At 39.6% G+C, this 25,887-nt stretch overlaps 1 protein-coding gene across 2 annotated transcripts; it reads left to right on the top strand.

Annotated features, from left to right (window-relative positions):
* Nucleotides 1-856: 856 nt before the first annotated feature.
* CHRD (chordin) lies at nt 857-23,928 on the top strand. 2 transcript variants are annotated; one of them, XM_073675349.1, is made up of 23 exons: nt 857-1,448; nt 3,074-3,177; nt 3,775-3,901; nt 4,088-4,228; nt 5,896-6,013; nt 6,429-6,522; nt 7,040-7,181; nt 7,327-7,464; nt 7,793-7,869; nt 9,721-9,868; nt 10,120-10,226; nt 10,357-10,473; nt 11,843-11,999; nt 12,294-12,535; nt 13,215-13,328; nt 13,970-14,176; nt 18,912-19,005; nt 20,696-20,743; nt 21,719-21,816; nt 21,905-22,007; nt 22,250-22,404; nt 22,534-22,627; nt 22,852-23,928. In XM_073675349.1, the coding sequence occupies exons 1-23, from the start codon at nt 1,319-1,321 to the stop codon at nt 22,914-22,916; spliced, it is 2,820 nt and encodes a 939-aa protein (XP_073531450.1). In that variant the 5' UTR covers nt 857-1,318; the 3' UTR covers nt 22,917-23,928. The 2 variants fall into 2 exon arrangements, with proteins under 2 accessions (XP_073531450.1, XP_073531449.1); XM_073675348.1 differs by having other exon boundaries at nt 3,775-3,910.
* Nucleotides 23,929-25,887: the final 1,959 nt, after the last annotated feature.

Here is a 25,887-nt window from a genome sequence, read left to right as displayed (position 1 = left end):
TGCTTTATTGAAGGGAGGTAACACTCAGCCTTCTGGCTGTGCGGTTTTAATTAATTTATAAATGGACTGGATTACCGACTTGAGTCAAGTGAGGACTGAGTAGTGTTGTTTTTGGTGTGTTTTTTAAAATAAGTTATGTTATATGTTATTGATTATTATTGGTTTATTATGATGTCCTTAATAAAGCACTGCAGCCTTGATTTATCCAACTAATTGTCTAGCATTTTTTCCTTAAGTGGTAATTTTAGTTTCATTTACTAAGAATTATTTAATAGTTTGGAATGTCCCTTATATTCCCATGGATCGGTAACCATTGGTCTGTTATGGAGAAGTACTGCATATAATGTATCGCATCTCCATCATTTCACAGTCCCTTGTCATTCTCCCTGGCGGGTGTATAATGGGTCCATATATAACGATGACCACATTCCATACGCCTACCCATACTTGTGGCAGGGTTGCCAACTTGACTTTTTATTTTTTTTTGGACAGCTTATCAAAAAATCACGGACAGACAATATTTTTTACAGACACATTGGAAAACCATAATAAATTATTAAGATTATAAGTGATACATGTCTACAACCCATAATTCTGATAAGAAGACATTAGCTGCATTCACTTTAAATTGTAAAATGATGAAAACTACAATCAAAATAATCTGTAGAAGTTTCTTCGGCTTCTAAAAAGTTCACAGACGCCTTAAAAAAATTTTACGGGCAGGGCAAAAAAGTGCCCTATTTTTACGGACTGTCCTGTAATTTCTGAATGGTTGGCAACCCTGACTTGTGGTCTCCTCAGTGTCTGTACTTCCTCTCCCTGTCTGTGTGTATCCATCTCTCCTCTCTGGGCTCATCCTCTTCCCTCACTCCTGGGTGGGTCCAGGCTGAGTCAGGATGCTATGTCTGAGTGTGTCGGCTTGGGGGGGAGCCTGGAGTCCCCGCTGGGCTATTCAATGTTGTTAACAGACACTTTCCTCAGGCTGAGACCCTGCTGAGCGACTCATCAACTCTCAGAGTGAGTGCAATATACTTCAGCAAGATTGCAAAGGGGGCCGGGGCGGGCTGGGGGGCTTTGTTTGCTAGCTGTGTCCTCCCCTATAAATCCAGCTCTTGACCCTCTCAGCTATCAGAAGGTACCTCAGCAACTAGACTTAACTGTGCCCTCTGGACAGTGACCTGGTGCAGGGACAGTGACGGGGTGCTGGCAGAGCTGAAACACAAGTGACAAGGAGAAGACGTGTTCCCCACATTGGTGACTCCACGGAGCAGAAAGGGAACAGGGTACCAAATTTCTCCACTGACTGTAGAGCGTTATCATGGAGGTATTGTATACCTACCTCCTGCGGCTGCTCACTCTATGGATACTGGCTGCTGAGGCTTCACGACATAAAGTTATTCTGCCCATCAAACCTGAACAGGATCCTCTTCCTTCAAAGGCACAGCTCGGTGAGTGGCACTACAAGTCCTTATAATATTGTGTACTGTATATATATAAACTGCGAGTGGGGCAACAGGTAATGTCCGGGCACTGAGATATGACAATCCACCTCTATGCATAGTCCAGTCTACGGGCTTACACATGCAGCAGAGCTAAGTTTGTCATCCGCAGAACTGTTCCTATTACTGCAATGTGTTAGTGTGGTTTACATTGGACTGCAGGTAAATCTACGTGTACCTCAGAAGCACAAAGCAGACACCACAAACGAGTTAAAGGACAAATTTGACTTCATTCCATGTGTTAATGTAGTAATTGTGGTGAATGTGGCCCCTGAGCTGTGACCTGTGCTGAGGAGAGGTTGCGGCAGGAGTGTCGCTAGTAGGCTACATTCACACGTTCAGTATTTAGTCAGTATTTTACCTCAGTATTTGTAAGTCAAAACCAGGAGTGGGTGATAAATACAGAAGTGGTGACGTGTTTCTATTACACTTTTCCTCTGATTGTTCCTCACATGGTTTGGGTTTACAAATACTGAGGTAAAAAACTCACTAAATACTCTTCATGTGAACATGGGCTTATAATCATTATTATACACTTCTATGGATTCATTGAGGAGACTCGGGAACGTTCTGTCACAGTAAATGTAAGGGAATAGCATTGCTTATTAGTTGCTATGAGGGAATGTTTATGTAACGCAGCCCCATTACACAGAGCTCTTCAGCTGCCAGAACTTCATTCAGTCATGTCCCAGTCGTATATTCGGGGTCCTGCACTTTGTGTCACGTTTTCCCCTTAAATTCCTCCCGATGTTACAGTGCAATATAACTACAGGCAGCGCCTGTATGTCTTCTGTGATCTGCATGATCCAGTTCAGTTCATATCCCAGATGTTGTGGGACTACAAGTCTCGTCAGAACCTCCCGGACCCAGCTTATTGGGACATGTGGAATCCATAGATTGGGTATCTACAAGTCTTATGAAAACGTCTGCCTTGCAGATTTTGGTGGCTTTTAGGATTTATTCGATCTCACTAAAGCACTATATTCGGTCATATGCTTGTAGTTTTGAGCATCCATATCTTCTGCATCTGCTGGTTGTGCATGTGCACAGCGACTTGCCTGTGGTTCAGCATGGCTATTCAACGGTTAGCATAAGATGCTTGTCGGTTTGCAGTTGGAGCTGCATTTTATTTGGTTGCGGACCCTGAGAAGCAACACCTGACTCCGGCATATTCTTCAAAGGCCACGGCTCCACTACAAGTATTTGGTCAGTATTTTTTCTCAGGAGTGGGAGCCAAAACCAGGAGTGGGTGATAAATGCAGAATTGGTGATTTGTTTCTATTATACCTTTTCTCGGACTGTTCCTCACCTGGTTTTGGCTCCCACTCCTGAGAAAACAGTCTGACCCAATACTGACCAAATACTGATAGTGGGGCCGTGGCCATAGACACCCATAACCTATGCCAGGAATCAATGCACACGAAGCAGCCAACCCCAAGTAGTATATTCCAGGAGTGAGAGAAGGCAGGCTTTAATACAATGTATAGTATGTAACAACCATACCTTTCCTTTTTAGTTATTGGTTTAAATGTTGCCTCACTATATTCACTTCTTCATGTATTTTATCCATTTAGGTTGTCGTCTTGGAGGTAAAACGTACCCCCTTGAACATACCTGGCACCCAGACCTGGGGAAACCATTTGGGGTAGCCCACTGTGTAGTATGCCGTTGTGAAGCGGTAAGGAATGATTTGCTGGGGATATATCCTGGAAGGTTACAATGGCGAAAACTTTTATAAACGTGGGAGCATAGGGACAAATAATGAAAATCTAATAACTTGTAGATTGAAAGAAGGTGGTACATGTGACAGATGTAATAGTTGAACATATGTGTGCATGCAGCTACTGATAGTGTAAGAATACACAGTAAGTAGTCTTTAGTTAAAGTAAAAAGCTGGCTATTCAGAAAGTAGTAAAGAATGGTCAGGCCATGCAGTGATTGATGATTAGTAGATGCATAATTAATTAGGAGGACAATAGGAGCACACAGCAATGTGTTAAGAGAAAGTCTTTGTATTGTCTAGTAGAAGGCTTCCTTTGTGGCAATTAGTGAGAGGTAAGAGGAAGAGGTAGTCAGTCATTATAAAGTTATTATCTCCTGGTTAAAGATGGCGTGCTGGAAGGCTTTTAACAGAGACCAGCTCTAGGGCAAGAAGACAACTCTACATCACTTTTCTTTCTTGTGGTACCCTTTTGGTCTCCTCTGTATTTGGGTCTGTGTCTTGACAATACAATAGTTCCTCCTATGAAACTCTGGCTTTTTGTTTCTTTTCAAGCATCGAAACCGTTGGACAAAAGATTACGGGAAGATCAGCTGTAAGAGCATTAAGAATCACTGCCCTACACCCACCTGTGCTAGTCCCATAGAAATCCCTGGGCAGTGCTGTCGGGTTTGCCCGAAAAGTAAGACTTGTAAGACTTTTGAAATTTTTCCTTTTGTGCTCTTTACAGCTACCAAATTCTGTTATAGTCTCCTACATTCCTACATGATCCATGTTTCTCTTCTGAACTATGCACTAGTCTTTTTCTTGCCAACTTATGCAACCTTTTTTTTTTCAGCGTTAACTTTATTTTCCTGTTTTTATGCAGCTCTTCCGCCCTCTCCCCCTCTGAAAAAATCTGAAATTATGTTTGACGAGTTTGAGTATTTCCAAGAAAAAGAAGATGATCTCTATAATGATCGTTCCTACCTAAGCTCTGATGATGTCGGTGTGGAAGACAGCCGCTCAGGTAATTACAGCATAGATAAAAACATATAGGAATACAAGGTCATGGCTTTTATATATATAACAGCCATCAAAGTGCTGTCGAATACATATTTAATACAGCTTTAGCTTATTAAGAAATGGAGTGTGGCCTCGGGACCGAAGCCAAATGTGCACAATGGTTTGTGAATAGAGATCAAATCCCCAATATTAACTCTTACTGTACTTTTTTTGAGCAAACAATTCTTATTTAAATGTAATTTTTCTATTGGTGTTTTTTTCTCTTAAAGTGGTTGTTCACCACTAGGACAACCCCTTCTCAATCTGAATGTTTGCCTCCAGTTAAAATAAAAACAGCTATACTGACCTCCCATGCTGGTGCCGTCCCAACCATGTTGGCACTCACGTTCCCAGGCACACGTGAGGTTATGTCATGTCACATGAGCCCTGCACCCAATCAGTGCTGCAGTCACTGTCCCCACCTTCAGACATATAAGTATTCAAGAGGAAGTCTGAGCTGCGGCTAGGTGTTCACCCCCTCTTGATTACCTACACGTCTCAAGGAGGGGCCAGTGACACCGACTCTGATAAGGTGCAGGGCTCACATGAGCCCCAGGAACATGAGTGCCGACACTGCTGGAATGGCACCGGCACGGGAGCTGAGTATGGGTGTTTTTATTTTAACAGAAGCAAACATTCAAATTGAGAAGGGGTTGTCCTAATTGTGTGTCTGGGTCGGCCTCCACTGAGCCAGGGGCGCAAAGGCGGCCAACGGTCATAGTGGTCTCGATGGCCAGAAGGTCGTCCACAGCAGAAGAAAAAGGGGAAAGTTATGGAAGGGATGCAGGATCAGCCCATCTTAATAAACAATGTCCAGACCTGAGGTACAACAGGAAAAAAAACTCACTTTTACTGGAGCAGTTAATGATGATGATTGCTTACAGCTCTCCACAGTTATTCATTACACTGAGTCAACAGCCCCTCATGGTGTGATGAATCCAGCTCTATTCCTGCTCTCCTCACTCCCGCTGCATATAGCGCTATATGTTCACTAAAACTTCTCCTCTGAGCCTGGACCTTGGCATCTATGGCGCCGCAGGCTTACAGGAAAGTACCTCAGCTCTCTTCCCACCGCTGACAGCTAAGGATCCTCCATACACATCCCTCATCTGATCCCTAACTGATGTCGTCTGGCACTTGGGCACTTCTTGACCCGCGCAGGACACTATGTCCCATGCAGCTGCACAGATTTCGCTGTTGTCCCGACAGCGACCCCAGCAAAGGCACTGGCTGGCCTCCTTGATCTCCAGCAATCCCCAATCCTAGAGTAACAGGATTACTTCTCCTGGGCTCAGTAGTTCTCCTGCAGGGGCTGCTACCCACCAGACTTCACAATAGCCCTTACACTAATTGCATGTGTGTAAAAATGGCTGAAGAGCTGGATCCTCGCACCATCAGAGTTCACAGACAATTGTGACACCTGACATTGCAGGGCGCCACAAGTGAACAATGCCTTTAATACCCTGCATAGTTTAATATATATAGAATTAATAATATTTTGTCAGATCAGTAAACAACACCTAAATCCTCAGCCTTCTTCAGATTTCCATTTTTACAATGCTATGCTATTTTTTCAGTTGTATTCGGCTATGACGGGTTGTGTAGTATTCATGCCTATGTTTATTTTGACAGAGTATGTGGCATTTTTGACTGCTTCCAGTCGTGTGTGGCCCCCTGTAACCAGTGGTCTTGCTAAGGCTAAATTTAATTTACAGCGTTCCAATGTACTCTTTTCTATCACCTATAAAGGGTATGTACTGGTGTAATTATCTTACATGTTCTCCTATTTCTATATTATTGCTTTTCATCACTTTCTTGTCAGATGTCATACACCCCAAAGTATTCTTAATAAGTTTTCTGCTCTTATTTTTACTAAGATTGTGTCTGTAAGCAAGAAAGCCATAATACACTGTCTGCATAATGTAAAGCTAGTTGCTAGGAAGATTCTGTCTGACAGCCCCTTTGATATGACTGTGGTTTTTAGGAAACCCTAGTACCCAAACTGTGAGTCAAAATTGCATTGAATCTGTGCTGACAGCAGAAAGTTTTGCTTATCTTTTGTTATATCATTTTATTCCTCATTAAAATGTGATTGAAAATTAGAATCTAGATGGAAAATACCATAATTTTGTTTATTTTATATTTTCGAATTGCTTTGCCTGTAGGCTTGATAGTCTTTCCCGTGTTCGTTTCTCTGATTCTGATGGTAATGTGCTGTTTGAGCATCCTGTACACAGAATAGGATACCAAAGCGACACAGTAAGTAAATAAGCATATATCTAATTTAAAGGGGTTGTCCGCTACTCGGACAACCCCTTCTCAATCACTGTTTCCCCCAAGAAAAATAATAACACCTATACTCACCTCCACTGCCAGCGCTGTTCCAGCAGTATAGGTGCCGCCTCTCCTGGGACTTGCGTGACATCCCTTCTGCCAATCAGCGCTGGCTTCACTTTCCCCTTCCTCAAACGTAACTGACATCCAGAGCAAGTGAGATCTGTGGCTGCTATCTGACTTCCTCCAGCTGTCTGATTTGTCCAAAGGAGGGGAAAGTGAAGAGTCCGCTGATTGGCCACAGGGACATCACGCGAGCCCCAGGAGAGGCAGCACCGACACTGCTGGGACAGCATTGGCACTGGAGGTGAGTATAGGTGTTATTATTTTACTTGGGGAAACCATCATGATGGCGAAAGGGTTGTCCGAGCAGTGGACAACCCCTTTAATTCTCTGAACTACTTTGTTTCACTTTCAGTAACAAGATTTTGTTTTTAACTAGATTTGTGGTATATGGAGGTCAATTCCTCGTACTTCTCTACAACTTCTGCGCTTGGGACACATCCTTGTTTCCCTAATGACAACAACACTTTCTGAACCTGAAATTTCTGGCAAGATTATTCGTCACAGAGCTCTGTTTTCAGGTAATAATTAGCTATTATTAATTTTCAGAAAAAGAAAACAGAAAACGTAATATGCAGATTTTACAGACTGAAATGGATTTTCTGGAATAAAGGCATGAAAGCGGAAAATACTAACTTGTAATAACATGACTTTTTTTTCTAACAGAGTCTTTTAGTGCCCTTCTGATACCGGACTCCCCAGAGGAATCAGGTGAACGAGGTCTTGCTATGCTGACACTTAGTGATGTGGATGACAATCTGCACTTTATTCTTATGCTCAGAGGACTACAAGGAGGAGAACGAGGTAGGATCCATAGAAATCAGCACAACTTCAAAAGTATTCCATTTTAGAGGAGTTAAACTATTATTTAATCAACAAGAGTCAGAAAAATGCACTTGGCATAAAGTGTTCTCGAGTCTTAAAGCTGAAATTCTTCTTGTTACTTTAGCAGAAACTCCTAAAATATAAAGCTGTACTGTCATATAAGTAATGGGGTGAATGATGACATATGCTAATATTTTTCATACACTTTTGAATCGTGTGATTAAACTATTAATGCAAGGTGGGGAGAGACTTTAGAAATGAGAAGATGGATTGCTGTTAGGAGTCATTTTTTTTTTTTCCATTACAGAAAATATTCCAATAACTGTGCAAATTATTCATCAAAATCATGTTATACGAGAGCTCTATGCTAATATCACAGAACAGGTGAGTCATATCCAAGTTCTATGACTGATGGTGTATAATATAAGTATATATCATATATTCATAATATAAACCACAGTTTGCAGGTTTTATACTTTGCATGTGCGATTATTATATCTATATGTATGAGGTCAATCAAGCGCATGAAAAATCATCCGATTTTCATCCAGAAAACTCAGATGATTTTCATTCATACTGTCATACATGTACCATCCGTGTGTCCGAATTGTACGTCCATGTGACATCCGTGTGGCATCTGTAGTTACACGTCAGCAATTTAAACATGCATGATAAAATTCAGTTTCCTGAATTTCATCCACGATATGGAAGAGAATAGTGCATGTTGCGATTTTTTTTTACATGGACACTCATTCCGTGTAAAAAAATTGAATGGGCTGACCAATTGAACAGTGTGCTCTTTTTTTTTTTTTGATCAACACATGTCTAAATAATACCTTCATCTGAATGAGCTCTTAAAGGGAATGTGCCACAATTTTGTTTTTAATGTTTGGACTTTTTGTCAAAAAGTATATTTATTAATGAATAAAATTAAATGGTGTGTTGTTTGTTTGTTTTTATAGCTTTTTAACTGAGCTGCTGGGGGATGACATTTTTATTTGCTGGTGCGTAAGTGTAAAAGCATGAGACTTACATACTGCACATACGGCAGCCATAGGAGACTGTTGTCGGCGTCCGACCCAATCTCCTATGCCTTGGCCGTATCACAGTGAACTCTGCACGCCTTGGTTCTTAGCTGTAGGTGGAGCGTGGCGCCATTATTTTGAAGCCTGGAACTACACACTGGCTAATGACTGATCTGAGCGTAACTGCCATGCAATTTAAGCTATTCTGCTCAGATCACAGTAATGAGAGGTGAGCATGGTTCCAGGCACCGGTACTGCCACAGTGATTTCATCTAGTGACCTGTGCTTACCGCTGGAGAAAGTCCCTGGTGTCCGCACCTGTGCTCACCAATAATTACAGTGATCTGAGTAGAGCAGCTGCAATAACATAATTGCTTTGCTGAAATCACTGTAATTACTAGCGAGCACAGGTCCAGGCACCAGGGATGCGGTGGTGACTTCCTCCAGCGGTGACTACATATCACTGGAAGAAATTACCGCCACAGTCCTGGCACCCAGAACTGTGCTCACCAGTATTTACTGTGATCTGAGCGGAGCAGTTATATTATTGCAGCTGTTCTCACTCAGATCACAGTAATTGTCTGCAGAGCCGTGCATCTAATTGTGTCATGTGTGATACAGTCCGCTGAGCCATGTATCTAATCCTATCAGGTGTGATATGGGCTACAGAGCTGTGTACCTAATCCGATCATGTGTGATACAGTCTGCTGTATATCTAATCATATCATGTGTGATACTGATTGCTGAATTGTGTAATTACTGTGATCTGAGCACTGCAGCCACAATTAAATGACTGCTCCGCTCAGATCTCTGTAACAACAGAATCGGCACCGCAATTGGTCCTTCTGTGACACTGTCCAGAAAGATGCTGCTGCACAATAATGCAAAACTTCATCCTCCCTTATCCTTTTCAAACGCCCAGAAGGGGAGGGAAGGAGTGATATCAGACAAATGCAAACAGATCCTGCCTACATTTACTGCAGTAAAACCTAGTGTAATGCGAGCTAGCAGTACACTAGGTTTTCATGGCAAATTTCAACAGCCACACCCCCAAGTATTTAAAAGCTTAAAATAACAAAACTTTGATGATAATTTTTCATATCTTATACCATTAACACTTTTTTAAATATTTTTTAAAAATAAAACATTATTACTTAAATACAATTGTTGGATGACACATTACCTTTAATGTTTGCATTGCCCATTCTAGGAACCAGATTTTGCCGAGGTTTTGCCAGACCTCTCCAGTCGTGAAATGCAATGGCTTGCCCAGGGACACTTGACGATTGCAATACAGACAGAGGGAAGACATGAGCAACGTATTTCAGGCCCTATCACAGTCAGAAAGTCATGCGACAGTAAGTATTTAAGACATATTATTGAGATATTTTTTATGTTCCCCCAAATAAAGAACAAAAAAAATTGTATAAACATTACAGTTCTGAAAGAAGTATCTGAATCTTAGCTAGGACCCATGTGTTTGGAGGAAAATCAATTAACAGGTTCATAAATTAAGAAGTTGACTGTCTTTTTTATGTATTTATATTCATATTTACATTGTTTCTAAATTTTAACTTTAAAAACTAACACATATCATCTTCTAACGTAGCACTGCAGAGTGTAATGGCAGGAGGGGATGCTTTAAGCCCTACAAGGACTGGATCAGTGGGCTCAGCAACCATCACACTGCATGAAAATGGAACGCTGGAGTATCAGGTATGCTTTCTAGTATGTCTATGGGTATTTCAATTACTTATATTGAAATTCGATTCTTTACTTTAATGCCAATGTCTCTGGTTTATAATTTCAAGTAGTCCTCATCATAATGCATGTTGTCTGTCTGCAGCTTCAAGTTGCTGGTATTATGAGCATAGTGACATCCGTGACCTTGGAGACTAAACCTCGAAGGAAGAGTAAGAGAAACATTTTGCATGATCTGACAAACGACTACCATGATGGAAAGGTAACATTAAGAGCAAGGGATAGATGGCCCATGTATCAGAACTTGAAGCAAATGTTAAAATGGGAATTTCAGAAAATGTTAATTAAAATCAAGAAGAAGGGTGGTTAGTGGTGAGATTGCATATAATGGTTGATAATTAAAGGGGTTGTCCACTCAGGTCAACCCCTGTTCATATGCCCTATTATGGGACTCTCCACAAATGATCCTCTCACCAGGTAAAAAAATCCCCAGTTTTTGTTTTTAATTTATTCCCACTGCTCCCCTGAGAATTCCATTTTTTCCAATCTACCACATGGTGAAAGAAATATGTGCCCTACTATTTAGTATTCATTTTAATGGTCTTTACAAGTGGGCATGGCTCACATAATTCTCTGGGGGCGTGTATTTAGGCCAATCTGCATTATTACCCTGTGAGCTCTGCCCCTTTGGGCCCATATCTTTGGAATCACATGGAGCAGATATAAAAACAAAAACTGATTACTCAGGGGAGCAGTGGAAATAAAATAAGAGCAAAAAATGGCCACTTCTGAACTTATGACAGGTTCCTTTTAATGGGTGCTGTGTAGAGACACATAATGGTAGGGGTACCTCACATATTTCCCTGTGCCCAGTGGGGCTAACAATTTGACTTATCTATCTCATGCACACTCGGTCCTCTTTCATAGCAAACAAAGTCATGAGATCAAGGGTATGTGCACACGTTGAGTATTTACCATAGCTGCAGAAAAAGACATGGACCGCATATCCAAAAATCATACATTGATCTAATGCAGCTAGGCAAAAATTGAGAAAACTGAACATGAGGTTCTTAGTTTAACATTCTAATTAGACAGTATGAAGCCCACTACCACGTCACGGTGAACCTCTAAGTACGTCCCTAACCTGAAAGTTGCGACGCCATGTGCCGACCATCACCAAAGCAAGGGGAGCAACCCGGTGCACCAGTTCCTCACATATTTAACTTAACTATCTCATGCACACTTTGTCCACTTTCATAGGATACAAAGTTATGAGATCAAGGATGTATTCTGCACCAAAAACGTTCTCTTGGCAGGAAAACCGCTACATAAAATACACACGTTGTTGCTAGCAGTTTTCATGTGTTTTTTTCCCCATTCATTTGAATGGGTGAAAAACACTGCAAAAATGCTGAAAGAATCAACATGCTGCAGATATGAAACTGCTTCAAACCTGCAAGGAAAAAATAAGCAACGTGCACATGAGACTTCAGAAAAATCATTCACTTTGCTGGGGCAGTAAAACGCTGCATTTATTCATGGCAACATAATAATAGCAAAATGATTAATAATTCTATAATTATTAATAATAGTATAATGTTTGATATAAGTTTGTTCTTTCTACAAAATAGGCTTGGGGATCCTGGACAGGTGCCAACGGCAGAGATCTACATATGCTGCTTCAGAGCGAGTTATTCCTCAATATAGCCACAAAGGAATTCCCAGAAGGCGAAATAAGGGGGCAAATTACACCTTTGATGTATAGTGGATTGTGGGCCAGACATGAAGGTGATATGAAAATCTATATATACAGTATATAAATACTGTTCTACCTCAGTATTACTATGTATAGCTATACTATACTATATATAGATTTCTTGACTTTCCGTTTTCCCTAAGAAGGGACGGCTTTTACCAGCCTCTGCAATATAGATCTCATATACTCATAGGGAGGTGGGTGATGACTAGGAACCTGCCTCTTGTAACCCTTTGTATGACTGTTGATGAAAATCGTACCATCCGTGTTCATTGTGAAACATTCATCTGCTTGGAGCTTATTATGTCTTTTTCTTGCTACTGCAGAGCTTCCTATACCTCTGGCAGGTCAGTTTGTGTCACCACCTCTGAAGACAGGATCAGCAGGCCATGCATGGGTGTCTCTGGATGAGCACTGCCACCTGCACTATCAGATTGTAGTGACTGGCTTGGGGCGAGCAGAGGATGCGGCACTAAATGCTCATTTACATGGATTCGCTGAACTGGGTGAGGTCAGTGAGAGCTCCTATGGACACAAGAGACTTTTGAAAGGCTTCTATGGTTCAGAGGTAAGAAGAAGAATATATAAGCTGCGATACAAAGATGTTAACCATTTGTGCAATTTTTTCTTTTTAAATGCAAACATAGGCATTAGATTACTAATTTTTCATTCTTAAAGGGAATCTGTCACCAGATTTTTGCCACCTAATATGAGATCAGCATAATGTAAAGACAGAGACCCTGATTCCAGTGATCCGTCACTTACTGGGCTGCTTGTTGTAGATTTGATAAAATCACTGATTTATCAGCATGAGATTATCACTAGATGACTAGTTAACCTGCTGTCATGTAGTCCTCCATATTCATGAGCTCTGTATAACCCCACCTCCCACCACTGATTGGCAGCTTTCTGCCTACACACAGTGTACACAGTAAGCTGCCAATCAGTGGTGTGGGCAGGGTTATACAGAGCTCAGCATTCAGAGAACTGGTAGATCTGCAGCAGATAAAATCGAGATTTTATCAAAATTGCAGCAAGCAGCCCAGTAAGTGATACATCGCTATAATCAGTGTCACTGCCCCTACTTCATGCTGCTCTTAGATGGAGTATCAAAAACCTGGTGACAAATTATATTGAAGAGTTAGCTTTATTTTTGCATCATGTAATATAACAAGGAGGATTCTAAACCTACATGTTCAATTTAATAAAAAAATTACAAAACGTATCTCAACATTTACTGTTCATAGGCTCAAGGTAGCGTTAAAGACCTTGATCTAGAATTGTTTAGACACCTGAACGATGGAACAGCCTTCATTCAAGTCAGCACAAAGCTATATCCACGTGGAGAGATGCGGGGTCAGGTGAGTAGCATGCACTACTGTTATGGCTTTATTTCACATGGTAGGTTCCTGTTTTATAATTTGGTACAATTTTGAACTCATCTGGTAAATGTCAATGAACTATACATATCTGCATAAGGCCACGTTCACACATCAGTATTTGGTCAGTATTTTACCTCAGTATTTGTAAGCCAAAACCAGTAGTGGGTGATAAATACAGAAGTGGTGACGTGTTTCTATTATACTTTTCTTCTGATTGTTCCACTCCTGATTTTGGATTACAAATACTGAGGTAAAAAAGTCACCAAATACTCAACGTGTGAACGTGGCCTAAGGGAAGACAATATATAATATAAACCTGTAAAGAAAGCATTAGATTATACTTAAAGAAGCACTCCCAATAAAGTTTTATGTAGCATCAGAACAATGTTCCATATACTTAGAAGTGACTTCCGGTTCACATATAAACCCCTGAGTGATCTGGTGAGTCAGAATTGAAGTCAAATGAGTCAGAAGATTGGACCAGCACTGGAAACTGGGGAAGACAGCAATCAATAAGGTTTATTTTTGCACCTACGCTTATTTAGAGAGGTTTAGGGCATATGTTTTTAGTTGGGAGTGCTTCTTTAACAATGTTTTCTCCTTTATTTTTCTTCTGACAGGTGCATATTCCAAACATTTGTGAATCAGGAGGTGCAACACAGTCCCCTGAGGACATTGAGCGTGAACCAAGTGAGAAGGATAATGTTCATCACCTTGAAGATCTCCAGAAAGATCCAAGATCCTGCTATTTTGAAGGAAAACTGAAAGCTCATGGAACTCGATTTGCCCCTGACTATGACAAAAAGTGCTCAGTGTGCAGCTGTCAGGTGAGGATTGTCATGGATGCTATGACATATGTCGGCTGTGCTGTGAATATAAACGTAGGCTATTTACTTTGTAATACAGTGTCGGTATACATCTGTTTCATACCGCTTTGATTTATAGCGAACTGCTTTTAAAAGCCATATTCGGTGTAGCAAAAAAAAGGTATCCTGAGGGAAACCTGTCAGATGGATGCAAAATGGGTACATTACACTGTACGCCTGCCTGATAGGCCAAACACGGTGTTAATCACAGTAGGGATTTCGGGATAGACATCTGGCCGTGATGTCCATATGATTATAGATTTCATCCACTTAATTTAACCACTGCGTGTCTGCAATACTGGAGCAGCTTTATATACAGTGATTCTTCTTTAGCTTACAGTTACCATAACAAAGTACTGCCATAAGCTAATATATGGATAAATCTGTGTCTTTTTTGGAAAGGTTACTTTGTGCCGCCTTTCATTGCATACCGTTATTAGTAATGAGCCGTGTGATTTGTAACAGCTTTGCTTCTCTGTCCTAAATTGTAAAAGCACGATCATTCAAGTCAACAGAAGCATCTGGCATACATTAAACTTGCTGTAATGCAATTACTGAATATTTGCTATGTCTCAATATGTATGGGACCAGCCCCAAATGGCTAGAAGAATATGAGTAATATATATTTGATTCGAAGTCTATGGTCAGGGTGGTTCTTTGCATGTGCGCAGAATTGTTACCTTTGCTCACCTGCTCAAACTAACTTCAAGTGAGATGCTATTGAAGCATCATTTTGTTCACATTTTAGTTACCTAACACAGTTTTATTAACAACTTCCCGCAATTGGGCAGGTGATTTACTGCAAATGGGCATACGGTTACAGCTGATGGATTTCATGAGCATAGGAGTTGTACTTGAGCTTGTGCCATCCGCAGCAAGAACCAGGTGATAGACACAAGCAAGCTCTTGCTGCATGTGCTGGGACCGGACATAGCACCAGTCCCAGCATCTTAACCCCTCAGATGATGCTGTGAAAAGTGACATAAAAAACATCCAAAAATAACATAAAATCTCAATAATAATAATTATAATAAAAAAAAGTTATTTGTTAAAAAAAACACCCCCTGCAAAAACGACACGCATTTGTTATGCTGCATTCTTAGCCAGCCATACTATACAACTATATAATTTTTCATTTAGTACGGTGTCGTTAAAAAATATGAAACACTATGTCATAAATGCCGTTTTTGTTAATATTGCCTCCAAAAAAAAAATAAAAAGTGATCAAAAAGTGGTAATTAATTCAAAATGTTATCAGTAAAACTACAGCTTGTTACCCTCAAAAAAAGAAGCCATCAGTCATCTCTGTAATCAGAAAAATATAAAAGTTAGGGATCTTACAATATGACATCCAAAAAAAAACAGCATTTCTTTTTTAAAAGTGATCCTTCTTGTGAAAAGTAGTAAAACGTAAAAAAAAGTATAAATTGGATATCACCCCAAATGTTTCAACCCACAGAATAAAGTTAACACGTCAATTGCCCGGTTAATTCTGTACAAAATAAAATTTAAAAATGATTCCTGATTTAATGATTTTGTTCATGCATTAGACGAAATTAAAAGATCTAAACAGTGATCAAAAAGTTTATATTCCCCAAAATGTTAACAGTAAAAACTTCAACTTGCCCCACGAAATCAAGTCCTCATATAGCTCGATATGCAGAAAAATAAAAAAAGTTATGAGTGTCAGAATATGGTGACCAAAAAATATATATATTTTTTTTAATTGATTTCTGGCTGAGAAGTAGGAAAACATAAAACGTTTATAAATTTGGTATAGATTGTATGAACGAACAGAACAAAGATAACATCACAATTACACGGTGTGCACAATTACACTGTGTTCCAAATTATTATGCAAATAATATTTTCTCAGATTTTCCCAAATTACCTATATGAATTGCAGTCATTGTAATTTTCCAGTCAAATAACTATTAGAGTACAATTGAAAGGTTTTTGTACAAACTGCCTATGATAACAGTATATTTTTTAAAAAATAAAAAAACTCAAACTGCACTCAAAATGCATGTTCCAAATTATTATGCACAGCAGAGTTTTCAACCTTTTCATTTTAATAAAGAACAAAAAAATGGTCATTTTTGAAAATATAAGCATTAGCAGGTTATTACAAACTGAAATCAAACAGTTTTCAACTCAAAACTTTATTCTAGGTGATGTTACATTTGCACATAGGACCCCTTGTTCGAAAGGAGCTTCTGAACTCTCTCGTCCATTGAATTTGTCAGGTTTTGGATGGTTTCTGCTTCAATTGTTTTGCATGAGGACAGAATACCCTCCCAGAGCTGTTGCTTAGATGTGAACTGCCTCCCGCCATCATAGACACTCCTTTTGATGATGCTCCAGAGGTTCTCAATGGGGTAGAGGTCAGGGGAGCATGGGTGCCACACCATAAGTTTGTCCCCTTTTATGCCCATAGCAGCCAGAGATGCAGATGTGTTATGTTCAGCATGAGATGGGGCATTATCATGCATGAAATGATCTCGATGGTCCAGATGGATGGAGTGGAGGATGGTTGGTTGATGGACACCCCATGCAAACACGGCTATGGCGCTAACAAGGAGGAGGTGGAGTAAGGTTTTGGGCTGGAATCATGGGGAGAGAGATTGTCGGCCCTTTTAGGATCCCTGAAGGGGTAAAGATGAACTCCATAATGTATGTTGAGTTTCTCAAACAGCACTTCCTTCCATGGTTCAAGAAGAAGAACTGTGCATTCCGCAGCAAGATCATTTTCATGCATGATAATGCCCCATCTCATGCTGCACATAACACATCTGCATCTCTGGCTGTTATGGGCATAAAAGGGGACAAACTTATTGTGTGGCACCCATGCTCCCCTGACCTCAACCCCATTGAGAACCTCTGGAGCATCATCAAAAGGAGTGTCTATGATGGCGGGAGGCTGTTCACATCTAAGCAACAGCTCTGGGAGGGTATTCTGTCTTCATGCAAAACAATTGAAGCAGAAACCATCCAAAACCTGACAAATTCAATGGACGAGAGAGTTCAGAAGCTCCTTTCGAACAAGCGGTCCTATGTGCAAATGTAACATCACCTAGAATAAAGTTTTGAGTTGAAAACTGTTTGATTTCAGTTTGTAATAACCTGCTAATGCTTATAATTTCAAAAATGACCATTTTTTTATTCTTTATTAAAATGAAAAGGTTGAAAACTCTGCTGTGCATAATAATTTGGAACATGCATTTTGAGTGCAGTTTGAGTTTTTTATTTTTTTAAAAATATACTGTTATCATAGGCAGTTTGTACAAAAACCTTTCAATTGTACTCTAATAGTTATTTGACTGGAAAATTACAATGACTGCAATTCATATAGGTAATTTGGGAAAATCTGAGAAAATATTATTTGCATAATAATTTGGAACACAGTGTATTAGGAAATTTGTATTTTTTAAGATTCATTTTATTATTGAACAACTACAGTGCTGTCCGTCAATCCAAAAGTTTAATACACCTGAAACCTGAATATTTAAAAAGGAAAAGTAAGGTTTTGTCTTTCTTAGGAGAATATCTATGTGTGCGGAATTATTATGCAAATACATGAAAAATGTAAATTTTCCCATCTCAATTGTTTACTTTTATCTGTTAAAGTAAGAATAATAACCAGACAACTCAAAATGTGCAAAAACATGTAAAAAAAAAACATATCAGTGATCAATATCACTCCCATTCTTTTCAATAAGTCATAAACCTTCTAGCCACGGGGTCTGTCAGTTTCTTAATCTGCTGACAATCAACTTTTTGGGCAGCACCAATCACAGCCTCCCAGACACTGTTCAGAGAGGTGACTGTTTACCTTCACCATAAATCTACCATTTATGAAGGACCCACAAGTTCTCAATAGGGTTTAGTTCAGATGAGGAAAGAGGCCAAGTCATTATTCTTTCATTTTTAAGGACTTTAGTGGCTAGCCACGCAGTGGAGACTTCAATAGATGAGATGGAGCATTGTGCTGCATAAAAATCATGGATTTCTTGAAAGATGCAGACATTTTCTTGTACCACTGGTTGAAGAAAGTGACTTCTAAAAACTTGAAGTAGGTTTAGGAGTTGATTTTGAGTCCATCTTCAACCTGTTTTTTGCTATTTTTACCTCCCAAAGAGTTATTAAAAACTGATCAAAAAGTCACAAGTACCACAAAATGGCACTAAAGAAAAATAAGTCTTCACACAGTTCCAAGTTGTAAAACTTCATGGCTCTCAGAGTATGGTGACCCCAAAAAAATGATTTTTTTTTTTTTTAAAAAAAAGCGTATTAAGAGTGTACAAATGTAATAAATAATAAATAAAACTACTGGATATAAATTTGATTTCACCATATTCATACTGACCCACAGAAATAAAGTTAACACTTTATGCAGCACAGCAAATATCGTAACTTTTAAAATGCAAAAAAACAGTGGCAGAGTTGTTGTTTTTATTTGTATTCCTTTCTATAAAGAGCTAATAAAAGTTGGGTAATAAGTGATATGTACCCTAAAATTATGTCACTGACAAACACAACTCATACTGAAAAAAACAAGCCCTTATTATTATGCAGAAATAATAAAAAAAGCTAAGGATCATAGAATGTGACAATAGAAAAGTGAAAAAAATTATCTATCATAAAGGACAAAACTGTCTTTGACACCAACAGTCTCTCATCTCCTCCTGTTTTTCAGAGGCGCACAGTTATCTGTGACCCCGTTGTTTGTCCACCCTCAAACTGCACTCAGCCTATTCGGGTGCCTGGTCAGTGCTGTCCTGTGTGTGAAGGTAAGTGGTCACTTTCATTTAACACCACATAGAAATTAGGATATTTTCATGATGGTTGGTCTATTTCAGATTTTAGCAGGCACACACCTGTAATACAGCAATAATATTTGCAGAATAACAAAAAGGTGTGAAATGAAAAGAACCCAAAAAAGTCCTAATGTTCTTCACACCACAAAGAAGAAGAGCAGCACTGCACTCCAACTGTACTGGATTAAGTGGATTTTTAGTCTCCCAAGCTACATTTTGACTTGTATAATAGACTATTTATTATTTAGAGAAGCTTGAATCAGTCTTCTGGTTGAGTAAAGATCCAGTTTCTTGGCATTGCCGTCTACTTTGGATCTTTAAAGCGAACCTGTCAGCAGGATTTAACCCTATAAGGTAAAGGAATGACTATAATGGCGCTGTGATGCTGATTAATATGATACCTGATGTGAAGGGATCCACTCAGTGGCTGCTGATTACTCACCTTATGAGGTTTTCAGAAAATGACGTCTTCTGTGCTCCAGTGTGCTTCGGGGCGGGACGTGCGGGCAGTATCTTCTTCTCAATCTTCACCCCCCCACCAGCCTCCTCTGCTTCTGCTTCTTGTGCAGGTCATTGATTAATCAGTGCCATGCCTCCTTTTTAAAATTCTGCGCCGCCATAATCATTGTGTGGATGGCTCGTGCGCAGTGGTAGTCGGCGTCCTGTGTGCAGGACTTCAATAAAATGGCGCCAGAGGCTTCACATGCGCAGATCAAGATTTTGGCTCTGAATAATCAGTGACCTGACAAGAAACAGAGGAGGCTGGTGGGGATGGAGGACAAGAAGAGGACCCTGCCCCCACGTCCCACCCCAAAGCGCGCAAGATGTCATTTTTTGAAAACTTCATAAGGTGAGTATTCAGCAGCCACTGAGTAGATCCCTTAACATCAGGTATCATATTAATAAGCATCACAGCACTATTATAGTCATGCCTTTAGTTTATGGGGCTAAATCCTGCTGGCAGGTTTGCTTTAAGGAGAATATTTTATGAAGACTCACACCCTTACTTCCTCATTTAAAGGAGGGTATTCTCAAGTTATTAAATTGCTTTAGTTAAGACAACATGAAAATAAGTAAGTTTGCAATCGACTTGCCTTTTCTATCTGTTTTCATTCTCCTGCAATGAGAGCTTTTATCTTTCATAATGTACATGTGGTTTCCATGGAGTTCGGCTACCAGTGCCTGCCTAGGCCCTGGCCAAGAGTGCGCAGTAACTACATTCCAGGAGAAAGTTTAACTCCTAAAATCGCAGCCACCTCTCTCCAGCCCATTGATTTCTATACAGCAGTTATCTGCTCAAAACCCTCCCCCTGCCTCTCAGCTCCTAACAAACTGCTGTTATAAATCTTACAAAATCACCAGCCCGCAGCATCAGCTACTCTAACAGCAGTTCTCCTAATCAGGGCTCTCACTGTCCCGAGTTGTGTAGCTGTATGTGTTACATCAGAACTTGTGCTGAGCTTAATTTTTCAACAAATACTTCAGTTCTACTGTCACTCAAGGAAGAGTGTCCGCCCTGCCAGAAATCAGGAAATAAAAGAGATTGGAGTGCTGTGAGCTGCTCAAAAGACAACATAAGAATAACCCTTTATTTTTTTTCTTACTTTATGTCACAGTTTATTTAGTGATCCATCAACATCATTCACATGTCATTTTTTTACAGAGAAAAAAGAAAAAGATGTCAAAAAAACTGGAAGACCTCAAAATGAAGGTGGGACTGTTCTATGTCCTCATTTTTTATTTAACATTTCTGACTCACCTATTCACTTGAAGGGAACCTGTCAGCTAATATAGGATACCCAATCCATGGGCAGCATATATCAGGCATTGGCTTTATTATCTCAGCCATATATGTTTGACTCTGAAATGCTGCAGCATTTCAGAGAATAACATACTTAAAATGCCGCTGGAGACCGAGACTGGACTGTATAATAGTCGGACAGGTGGTCTCCAGAGGCTTCTCCCCTCCCGCTGATCTAGAGTGACAGGTCTATGTGTGCGTATAGGCAGAGACATGTCAGTCACCGGCAGTGGGTGGGGAGAAGCTGCTGGGAACTGCCTGTCTGACCAGTCTACAGCGCGGTCTCGGCTATTAAAAAGAATCTGTCAGCAGGTATTTGCTATGTATTCTGAGGAAAACATGAGGTAGGGGTTAAAACACAGATTTCAATGATGTGTCACATGTCAGGCTGTGTGCTGTTGTTTACTTATAATGAACATTTTATGACCTGGTGATAATCATTGTCTGGACTAAAGCAGCTACAGCAGCATGCTAGTCCGACTCTGCCCCCTCCTGTGATAAGCAGCTCACTGTTGATAGACTAAGTTCATAGGGAGCTTGGTGTGGGTGGGGGAAGCTTTCTCATGTATGCTGCCTTGCTAAATCTGAATACTGATTGTGTCAAAACCTCTAAAAACTCTGATTGTGTCAGAACCACTGAACCCAGTAAACTAATTGGTACATCGTTGGATTCAGGGTCTCTTTGCCTACATCAAGATGAGGTACCAAAAAATCAGTTGACAGATTCCCTTTAAAGTATGTTTTTCTCTCAGATTCCACAGCCTTTAAGAGTCAAACATACTTGGCTGAGATAATACAGCCAGTGACTGATACATGCTGCTCATGGATTGGGCAGCATCAATTAGCTGACATGTTCCCTTTAATAACTCATGTGTTCCCTTTCAGGTTGTTATTTTAATGGCTTATGGAGGCCAGCAGGCACACGTTGGCATCCTGTCGTTGAACCCTTTGGCCTAGTATTATGTGCAACTTGTTCATGCAAAGTAAGATTCATACAAAGTTCTCTCTTTTTTCCACCAGTCTCTGCTATATCTTCACTGACTACTTTGCTTCTTTGCACCTTTATTATAGAGTTCCTCACAAGACTTGCACTGTGTAAGAGAAACATGTCCACGTCTGACTTGTGCCAACCCTATACGTGCCAACCCAATGGACTGCTGCAAAAAATGCCCAGGTAAGAATAAAACAAGAATAGATGTTTTTTTGTATCCATATCCCTTGCAAACAGTAGTGCCAAGTGAAAAAATTACAGCAACTGTATCAGAAGTAGAGAAAGAAGTGTATACTAATTTTATAATATTTCAGCATTTTCACATAAGTTATGATCCTTAGAGATTTATTTATGTGTTATGTGAAGATCACCAATGCATACATAATATGAAGAATATCAGACTACTATACTGTTCTCTCACATAGATGAAGAGAAAAATCCCTTGGAACTGGCAGACAGAATGCAATCTGATGAACCCCGACAGTGCATAGTTAGGGGTCAAAGCTATACAAACAATGAGGAGTGGAATCCTGTACTGGCAACCCATGGTGTGGTGAAATGTGTCACCTGTGTTTGTGCGGTAAGTGGGCAACAGATGATTAGAACATTGCTGAGATAAGAGTGAATGTAAAAAAGAAGAGAAATAAAAGTTATGATAAGAAATATCATACAGAGTGCATAAAATCTAAACTTGCATTTATCTTTGTAGAATGGGACTCCTAAATGTGCAAAACAGAAATGGAAATGCACTGATCCTGAATGTATTGGAAAGCCAGACAACATTTGCTGCAGTGACTGCCAGAGTAAGTCTATCTATCACTACAATTGCCAGTATTGTTGTAACTTGCATATATATCACCAGTAAAAAACAGTATAAACAATAAGGGAGATTTCTTAAAATTAGTGAAAGGAAAAATTTTGATTCAATCTATTTGAAAATGACCGTTCGTTATATATTGCAACTCTTCGAACAAACTGCCTTGATCTGATGAAATAAAATAAATAAGTCACTATGTTTCTTATACAGGTGACAACGTTTATCAAGAAAAGAAATTAAAATCTGAAGAGCCTGTGAGTACGTGGAGCTATTAGAAGTTTATAGGAAGAATACCGTTGGATGAGAAGATTTCTACAAAAAGTTGTAATTCGACATAATGGCTGGACTTAGATACTCAACCCTGGCAAAGCAATCTAAAGTAACTGCTGTGATCTGTCATGCCATATCTACTCCACTTTTAAAGAGCTTTGAGACTGTAACAAGTCCATTCCATGACATTTGAAGGACTTTAGTCCCTTTTGTAAGCCTCAAGACAATTTCCAGACTTTGCCTTCTGCACGGAAGATATGAGATAACTTTTTTTGGCTCATTTTGTGACTACTGCATGGCAGATGGAACATCGTCTTGTGGCAACCTTCTTCAGATATACAAAACCCTATGAAAATATCTGGCAATCATCTCAAGAAAACTGCAGACTTTGTGGGATTCTCTGGTGCCAAAAACCTGGTGGCGAAAAAAAGGAAAATTCTGTTTTTAGATATCTGCAGGACTCTAATGTTAGACCAATAACTAAGGCTTCCCATGGTAAGTATGTTTTTTCATAATTGCAAAACTAGAGGACTTCTTTACCCTCACTACTGGGTTACGCATATCACTTTGAGGACTACAGAAGGGATAGAATATAATATTTGACACCTTAAAGGCCATCTTTTTACATATCAGCTTTTGTGTTGTATAGAAGCAAATCTACGTTCTTCCATGTCTATGACCTAGACAGGTCAATTCCAAAAATGAACACTTTTGCTAGATGATCTGAATAGAGACTGCATATGTACAATGCCTAACAGGCATATATTCTGAGATATTAACCATTTAGCAGACCTGGATGAGACAGTTGTGTGACAAAGATTACAATGGGGATGTGGGATAAACGAACTGTACATATGTCCATGCATGTGGGTATATAAGGTGAATGGGTGAACATATACACATCAGTTATGTTTTTCCCCACAAACTCTTTTAAGAAATGTGTATTATTTATAGTGCCTCTGGTGGATGCATCGACTGTGCAATTTAATTATTAATGTTGAATGTATTTATTAAATTTAAATAAACTGCTGAAAATGTTCCAACTACTTACATGCTTCTTTTTAAGTGTATCAAAAGCTTGAAAGGATCAGAAAATACTTAGAGAGGTTTTCCAGGATTACCGACTTTTTTATTCTATATAGGAACTTCAATTTTGTTGGAAATTAGAACTTATACATACTGGTTAAAAAGTGACAGTCGTTTTATCATACTTTTTTTTACTTAAATTAATAGTATACATGAAAATAGGAAACTTTGTAATTTATCTTATTGGACAAATCTGCTTGTTTCTCCTTCTTGATTGACCATTCATTCTCAAAATTCTCAATTCACAGGTAAAATATGTAATTGAATACTGATTTTAGCATTACTGAGATAGGAGATGGCAGTTGGTGTTCATAAAGTTCTATGGAACTTGCAGTAGAATGTGTATGTCTGCTTTTAGCTCCTCCCCTCTTTTTCTCCCTCCTCTCTCCATAGAATTTTAGAAGCACCAACTGTCATCTCCTAAGTAATGTGAAGATCTGTCTTTAATGAATACAGATTTTACCAATGAATTGGGAGTGAAAGATCAGTATAGGAGAATAAAGAAGCAGATTTCTCTGATAAGATATATTAAAAAGTTGCTTTTCATGTGATTTATGAAATAAAAAACGACGGTTACTTTTTAAACATTTGCCCCATAGCAGGATACAATCAAAGATACCGGAGGTAACGTGTCATCTAGAGATAAGCAGATCGTTTTGCACAACCACAGTCCAGGTCAGTGCACTCTTTGGACAGGTGCTGCGCGAATTTTCTGATCTTTCGGGTTTCTCCTGTTCCATTTGCTGGCCTGGCATTACATCATCTGAGCGCCAGGCAGTCACATGACATAACAATCCAGCCAGGTGACATAGAGCCACCATTGGAAGAACGACATTGGTCCAAGAGCTGAGTATGTTTCTTTATCATTATTTTATTTGGAGCACTAGTGAACAACACCTTTAACCGAATGAAGATTATCCAACATCTTTAGATATGGCGCCAATCTACATATAACTCTGCAGAGACGTTCCTGAACATCTGTCAGTCTACAGCTGCTTGAAAATCGTAGAGCTGCAGAAGAAGAGAGCCGTCAGAGACAGACAAATTTTCCATGTTGAAGGTAGGTGGCGCTAGAGTTCAACTCATCTTCCTCTCTGAAAAGGGTATTTGCACATGTAGAAAGTAGGAATAGTTAATTATCATCTTTACATTCCTGATTTCATGGACCAGCTGTGTCTAGGGACAATGTAATATGTTACAATTTGTTCTAATTGCCAGGTGTCAATTTATGTTATGCCTGTAAATTATTGGAAAGTGACCTCTATTTATCTACTTCCTCAATTCCACATAGGTGACTTGTTGCCCTTGCAGCTCTTACTTCTCATGCTGCTCTTCTGTCCCCAAACTAGCTAAGTTAAAAGAGTGATTAGTCTCTCCAAGGAACCCCCGATTCAAATAATCCTGGTGCCATTAATAACAAGGTGTCATAACACAGTAAAAACAGTGAATTACACTGCAATACACAGCCAAACAGTAATTCCACTTAGTCTTCAGTCCCCATGTGTGTAATGCAGGTGTCTGGATGCAACGCACAGATAACACAAGGCAAAGAGAGTCACTGATCATTATAATTCTTATTTAAATGCAGTAGTAATTTTACAGATTTAAAGTAACTCTGAACAATTAGTGATCGTAACTAGGCAAATCAACAATGAAAAGAATAACAATAAGCTTGGAATAAAGTTTTTCACTAGATAACGTTAATGTTCCCTTAACAAAGGTGGAGCGCCCATTCGTAGGAGTCACCACATAAGCTCTTTCTGCAGCCCTGGCCCTAGCGGGAGTCACCGGGTTTTCCCGATAGGCCTTAAGTCTCTCTCTGACGTAGTCTATCAAAGCCTGTTGAGCCTCCCATGCACCAACCAGCCCCCTCCCAATCTGTAGTCCTAG

This window comes from Phyllobates terribilis, unplaced genomic scaffold, assembly GCF_046119375.1.
Source record: "Phyllobates terribilis strain yellow unplaced genomic scaffold, ASM4611937v1 Scaffold_3__8_contigs__length_932513732, whole genome shotgun sequence".
Taxonomy (NCBI): domain Eukaryota; kingdom Metazoa; phylum Chordata; class Amphibia; order Anura; family Dendrobatidae; genus Phyllobates; species Phyllobates terribilis.
Note: the sequence above shows the minus strand (reverse complement) of the source record. Positions and strands in the feature narration are given on the sequence as shown.